This window comes from Sarcophilus harrisii, chromosome 2 (assembly GCF_902635505.1).
Source record: "Sarcophilus harrisii chromosome 2, mSarHar1.11, whole genome shotgun sequence".
NCBI classification, from domain to species: Eukaryota; Metazoa; Chordata; class Mammalia; order Dasyuromorphia; family Dasyuridae; genus Sarcophilus; species Sarcophilus harrisii.
The window spans coordinates 390,278,777-390,285,712 of NC_045427.1; the positions used below are offsets into that span (position 1 = coordinate 390,278,777).

The following is a 6,936-nucleotide window of genomic DNA, read 5'->3' on the forward strand; positions in this document are numbered from 1 at the left end:
AGTCCTTTAAGATGGTATTTCCCAGTCTGCCTAACTTCAACAACTTGTCCCAATACCATTACCTAAGCTGTGGCTCTTTTCTCAGAGACCTCTGCACAGAGTAGCATGGAAGGATGGGTATGGTTTCTGTTGTACTAGTTTTCATTCTCTGCATTAGCACTTAAGTAGACTGTCATAAACTCCACCGAGTAAAGTAATGGCTAGACTCCTACAATAAACATTTCTCATCTCTGGGGACATTTTACCTCACCTTGACCGAATAAGTTATCAGTATGGAAGTCCAGTCAGGCCCTGACAGGGAGTGACCAAAATCATTTCAGCTACCTTAAAGCCTCCTGAGACACTTCTCATTTTTACCTGCTCATTCTGTGCTAACATTCTCTGACTCTAGACCTGGACCAGGCCTTTCTTCCCAGGCTATTTTAGAGTCTTCGATTTGATCCTGAGTTTAAAAACTCTTTCCCTGCTCCACATTTGGGACTGAAGTAGTTGGAATAAGAGAATGGAAGAGAGGTTTCTGTTTTTGCTACTTTGTATTGTAATATACACAAGTTTTTATTGCATTTCAACAATTTAGAGGAAAATAATATAGATGACGTTTAGCTTCCAAATTCTATTTGTATGCAACACTGGAGTCAAACATTATATGACTATTTTATAATACTGGAAAAAAAAATCTGAAAGCTAGTATGTTAAAGAAATTTCTAGTTTCTTAATTTTGTTACTTTATCAGAGTAACTAAAATGCATCTACTGACCCAGGAGCTAATATTACAATTTAAAATTCTTACTTTTCTTCCTGGGTATCACTTTACTTTGTGACTGTATTTTAAGAAAGAAGAGATAAAACTTCATTTCATTTTGACAAAAAAGTAGAAGCTAAAGTTTAGTTAAAATAGTGTTTCTAGATTACTTCTGTCCTCCCAGTCATTCATGAACACACCTGAGTTTATTACATTAACAGATTTATCAGTGGTTTTATATTCACACATTGATTTCTCTATACAAGTAGTATCAATATTTCTAGGTTCATAAAGATAATTTGAAATTCCCTCAAATCATGAATTTGACACAAAAGACAAAAGAGGGGGGGAAAGGGGTTTGAATTCAGTCCACTCAAGTTTTTTATTCTTAGGAAAGTGATTCCAAATTATGAACTTTTAAAATAAATATTTACGTCATATTTTACTGATTAGATTTTTATGAATACATACTACAACTGAAAAAAATACTACTCAAATTATTATTAAATTTACTTTTAAATTAAATGTTAATTACAAAATCTAACATGTTATGGAGCATTTTCCATAGCTCAAATTTAAGTTTATTTGTGTATGACCAACTAAAATAAACTAAAAATGAAATGAAATTAAGAGAACCCAACTTAGATGTATTTAGTTCTCTTCAGGAAGGCTCCAATTGTATTATATTTTTAAAAAGTAGTAAATCTCTGAATTCAGCTCAAGCCATTAGGCAACATTTCACCTATTTTGTTAACCTGTAGCTAAGAACTTGTTTGAAAAAAAATTTTTTCCACATTTGAATGCATATTGTCATGATCAGGCAAATTTATATTTCTATACAAGTTTCAAGAGTATCAAGAAGCAAGACAATGTCATACAATTTTTGGCTACATAACCCTGCCCCGCCTCTGCCTCCCCTCCCCCCCAAAGTTTGTACAAGAAATTTTAAAAAGATTTCATGGCCTTTCATTCATTTCATCAATTAAGATACACAAAGCGGCATCTTTCTCTATAATCTGGTCTCTTCTGTGACTAGAATTCTCTTGCTGTTCATTCTGTCCAATACAACTTTTGCTGTCATCCATATCTACTGGCTCAGTTTTTAACCTCAATCCTCCTTCTGGATGGGGCAAATCATCAGGTAAAGAAGCCAGGCAATTCTGGATCATCTCAATAACTCGTTCCAAGTGCTTCTGAAACCTTTCAGCTGTTTCAAGGCGCTGCCTTTTTTGTACTTCCATCATGACCCTGAGTGTTTCCCTTGCTTGATGGGGTCGGTACTCATTTATAAGATGATGAACATGAACAAAAAGCAGCTTTAGATCTTCCAACTTTTCCTCTCGTTTTATGCTTCCAGGACTCCTAATTAAGATATCTAGAAGATCTAAAAAGTTAATAAGGATAGACATATTTAGTTTTCTTAGTTCTTTCTTATGATCAAACTGCATAGGGTGAAGTCGTTCAATGCCCTGACTTTCCAAAGGGCGGATGATAAGGTCATCACATTGGAACTGGTTGCCAAACATCATATAACTGTCCTTTATTGGAGGTGGAGGCTTAGGAGCAAGACCCTTTCGGATGTTTTCATCTGTATATTCCTTGATGTATTGCATTGGTGGTGGAGGAAGTGCACTCACTTGCTGAGGTTCACCCATTTTGGAAGATCCAAGTACCTACAGATATATATATATATATAACAAAGATTAGATAAGTCACAAACTACTTACTGTTTCAATAGGGAAGAATAAAATGCGACATTTAGAGATATCAGTTCAAATAATTTTTTTTTTTTTTTTTTTGAAACATGGGGACCAGAGGAATCTCTTTGGTAACCAGATTTTCTTTGTATACAAAGGGGAAAGAGTAATCAAAATAGCAGGGGCTTTCTTCCTGGGTTCCTTTTTTAACCAGCCATTCATCATTTAAAAAAAAAAAAATTATCCAGGAATGTTGAGTAATTTCCACTCTTCTTTCTAAAATAGCCCATTAAACAACTGAAATAGCAAGGATTCAATTTGAAGCAGAATAACAAATTATCAATATTGACATAATCTTCTCCCTAAATTTTCCCAAAGAAATCCTTAATCAGAGTGCTCCAAGGTCACAATACAGTTGAACAAAAGTCCTGAAAAGAATTCATTCATTAAACATATACTGAGCCCCTTATTCTGCACAAAACATTCCTCCTCCAATATGCATCCGCTTGTATGTCAGGCACATGACTGGTTTGAGGGATACAGAGATATAATCTCTGTTTTCCAAGGGTTTATTTATATTCTAAAAAGAAAATATACAGTATACATAACTTAAGGCTAGGTAAGAGGAGAGAAGAAGGTACTATGGACTGCAAATATCAGGAAAGGTCTCATGTGGAAGATAGTGACTAAACCAAACTCTGAAGGGAACTAGGAATTCTAAGAGGCAGAGTAAGAAGGGAGCATATTCCAGGTATGGAACAGACATGTTTGGCTGGACTATAAAGTGTGTGAAGAGAGATAATATGTTTGGAAAGGTAGGCTAGACCCAAATTACAAAAAGCTTTAAATTGCAGAGGCAGTGGGGCTTGTCTGATGCTAGGAACAGGAGTTCAATTGTAGCTTGAACAGGGGAGTGATATGACTTCTGCTTTAAATGAATATCTCTTTGGCAATCGTGACAAGAATGAATTGGGAAGGGAAAAGATACATTTTAAGTAGGAAAGCTAATTAGGAAACTACTATAATTATCCAGTTAAGAAGCTTGAATAGTAAAACTAGGGGAAAGAGCAGGTGAGAAATGGGATGGATTTGAGGTATGGAAAGAGGAAAAAACCGACTAGATGGGCAAAGGAGGTTCAGAATCATAGAATCATGCATCTAGAGTAGAGTTTTCAGAAGCCATCTAGGCAATACTTCATTTTATAGGTAGAGAAAAACCCAAGAAAATTAAATGATTTATTCAAGAGCATATAGAGCAATGAGGATAACTCAGAGGTTATAAATTTGGGTGACCAAAAGTATCTTCAACAAAAATAGGGAAGCAAGTTAAGTTTGGAGAAAAATAATTCTATTTTGGATGTTTGATCTACAGAACATTCAAGTCAGAAATATCCAATAACCAGCTACTAATTCTAAGAGAATTAAGCTCCCGGATAGAAGTTAGTTTTAATTTTGTTGTGGTTATTATTATTCTTTTTACCACAACAGCACCTGGTGACTAATGCAATGCTTTGAACATAAAAAGCTCTTAAGGATCTCTCTTAAAGGCCTGGACAGACTTACACGAACTGATGGTGAGTGAAACGAGCAGGGCCAAGAAATAATTATATACTTCAACAACCATACTATATGATGACCAATTCTGATGGACCTGGCCATCCTCTCAGCAATGAGATGAACCAAATCAGTTCCAATGGAGCAGTAATGAACTGAACCAGCTACGCCCAGCGAAATAATTCTGGGAGATGACTAAAAACCATTACATTGAATTCCCAATCCCTATATTTTTGCCCGCCTGCATTTTTTATTTCCTTCACAAGCTAACTGTACAATATTTCAGAGTCTGATTCTTTTTATACAGCAAAATAACGTTTTGGTCATGTATACTTATTGTGTATCTAATTTATATTTTAATATATTTAACATCTACTGGTCATCCTGCCATCTGGGGGAGGGGGTGGGGGGTAAGAGGTGAAAAATTGGAACAAGAGGTTTGGCAATTGTTAATGCCGTAAAGTTACCCATACATATAACCTGTAAATAAAAGGCTATTAAAAATAAATAAATAAATAAAGATGGATCTCTCTTGTCAAGACACATTATAATGGGACATTCTTTGGGGGAATGGTTGGGACTAGATGGCCACTGAGGTTTCCTCCAAAGCAGAAATTTTCTTGAATCAAAATCCTAGTGATTGAAAAGGGACTAATGGAAGTTATGGAAAAAGGGAACACTCCATCATCCTTTTTTTTGTTTTTGTTTTTAGAATGGGGGATAGAAGTGGAGGTGGCTTTGAACAAGGGTACAGAGAATAATGTAGTGAAAGTCAGTGTAATTTGAGAGGTAGAGACTGGACTCACCATTAGAATACATAGGCTCAAGGGCTTGGAGTGCCACTAAGCATTTGGGTGATCTAGGTCAAGGACTAAAAGGTGATGGCTTGAAGCAAAGTATTTTCAACTAGTAAGGCAAATTTCCTCACTGTCCCTCAAAATAACATATTTACTCTTGTTCCCCTGGTCTGGAATTACCTATCTCTTTACAATTAGTCAAAGAAATCCTATCTAAAGTCCTTCCTCTAAACTACAAGACCAGACAAAGTGGAGACACCTCTATCTTGCAAATTAAAAAACAAAACAAAACAATTAAAAAACCTCTAATCCCAATTTACCTATGTGATCTTAAGCTGAAGTTTCATCGGTAAAATAAAAGTTTTCCTGTCAAGACAATTAAATATTTTTCATACCCTATAATCATCCCCGGCTTTTTCAAAAACTGTCCATCACACATAGTCCGCAATTCCTAGTTACCTACACCTCCCAGGCTTATTTCAACACCGCCCCTAGTTCCTTCCAGCTGCTAGTGCACCCATACTACCTTCTACACTTAACATGAGTTTGTGGGAAAAGGCTTTTGCTGTCTGAATCCCCAGGGTCTAACACATATTTCTCATGTAATAAGCGCTTGTGGATTCATTTAAATCAGTCCCTAGCAAAATACTCCGAATACCCTGAAGTTCCTTAGCTCTTGGAGCTCCTTTTTCTTTTACAGAATATAAGATATAAAATCAAATATTTCAAAGAATTGTGTTTTTTTGATCAAACGATATACCACCGACATAAAATACTTGAAAACATTGAAGAATCAATATCATCCCACTTTGGCTATTACTGCCATAGCTAAAGTCTCCTACCCCTCTAAAAATGAGTTTCAGTCACAAAAAGTCAACAGGAATTTATTAAGTATGGGAAAATAAAGTTTAAAAAGTAAAATGGAGTTCATTCCCGCTGGGAGTAAGTGATCTGTGAGGAAACACACAACTATATATAAACTGGAGGTACTGGGGAATTGCAGCCAATCCACGGAAGGTGAGCATTCTCTTTAGAAGGCACGGGGGCTCTTCTGCAAGCAAGAAGTGGGTTTTAGAGAAGACTTTATGGGACCGATGAAGGAGAATACCGCAGGCGTGAGGAAGGAAAATGCACAAAATCAGGAAATCTTTTAAGAGCCTCAATTCCCCAAATTGGCAGAGAGAGCCAGGCTCTCGGGAAGGGGTGCTGGGGATCACCCGGATTGGAGCCGGGGACACACCTCCCTTCTGCACAGCAGGCCCAGGGGACACTCTCCAGCCTCCCCAGGGGGAGGGGCCTGCACCACCGCACTAGCGCGGGGCGGCGGAGACGCGGGTAACTCGGGGGCGGCGGGGCGGGGGTGGGAATTTGTTTACAGAACAGGAGGAAAGAGCGAGCGCCCAGAGAGGTCTTCACAACAGCCAGAAACTCCACGGGTCCTTTCCGCGGCCGGAATCCTATGAAATCCAGCCGAGGAAACACCCCAGAGAGAAAAAATCGCACCGAGATCCCATCCGCCCAAATGAAATTCACACTCACCTCCCACTACGCCAAGCAGTCTCTAGAGCGTCGCGGATAAACCGCGTCTATGGCCGCCGACTTCCGGCCGCCTTAGCCAGGAAGAAGTGGTCCCCTCCCCCAACTCCCCCTACGGAGCGCGTTCTGATTGGCTGCTGGAGATGTCCGTTAAAGCACGAACCTTCCCTACATACTTTCTGTTTACGAGCGAGCTCTGCTCGGGGCTTGCCGCGCTCCTTGCGCATGCTCCTTGCGTCTTTTGCGGGCGTTGAGCGTGGGGAATTTTTCCAGTGAACTATTTTGTTGATAATCACAATTAATATCATTGCTAGTATTTAAAATCAGGAAGAAAAATAGTTGGAAAAACAATAAAAAGGAGATAGTTTTGTTTTGTTTTTCCAGTTCTATAACAGTAATTGTTCTTCCAGCTCAAGTTTGGGGCACGTTAGACTCATTTGAACTCTATTGAAATCCCGTGAGAGGCGGGTCCTGCAGCAAATATTCTCCCATTTTATAGATGAAAAAAATTGAGAAACTGACTCGCCTGTATTCGCACATTTTGACCCGAGTCTTTTTGACTCCGAAATTAAACAATCTTGTGAATTACAATGTGAAACTTAACGTAGCT

General features: G+C 38.2%; 1 protein-coding gene across 2 annotated transcripts; it reads right to left on the reverse strand.

The window, feature by feature from the left end:
• Positions 1 to 1,098: 1,098 nt before the first annotated feature.
• On the reverse strand, positions 1,099 to 6,425 carry MED7 (mediator complex subunit 7). 2 transcript variants are annotated; one of them, XM_031953596.1, is made up of 2 exons: positions 6,330 to 6,425; positions 1,099 to 2,415 (listed from the first exon to the last, which is right to left on the reverse strand). In XM_031953596.1, the coding sequence occupies exon 2, from the start codon at positions 2,395 to 2,397 to the stop codon at positions 1,699 to 1,701; it is 699 nt and encodes a 232-aa protein (XP_031809456.1). In that variant the 5' UTR covers positions 2,398 to 2,415; positions 6,330 to 6,425; the 3' UTR covers positions 1,099 to 1,698. The 2 variants fall into 2 exon arrangements, with proteins under 2 accessions (XP_031809456.1, XP_031809457.1); XM_031953597.1 differs by lacking the exon at positions 6,330 to 6,425 and adding an exon at positions 5,111 to 5,198.
• Between the last annotated feature and the right edge of the window lie 511 nt (positions 6,426 to 6,936).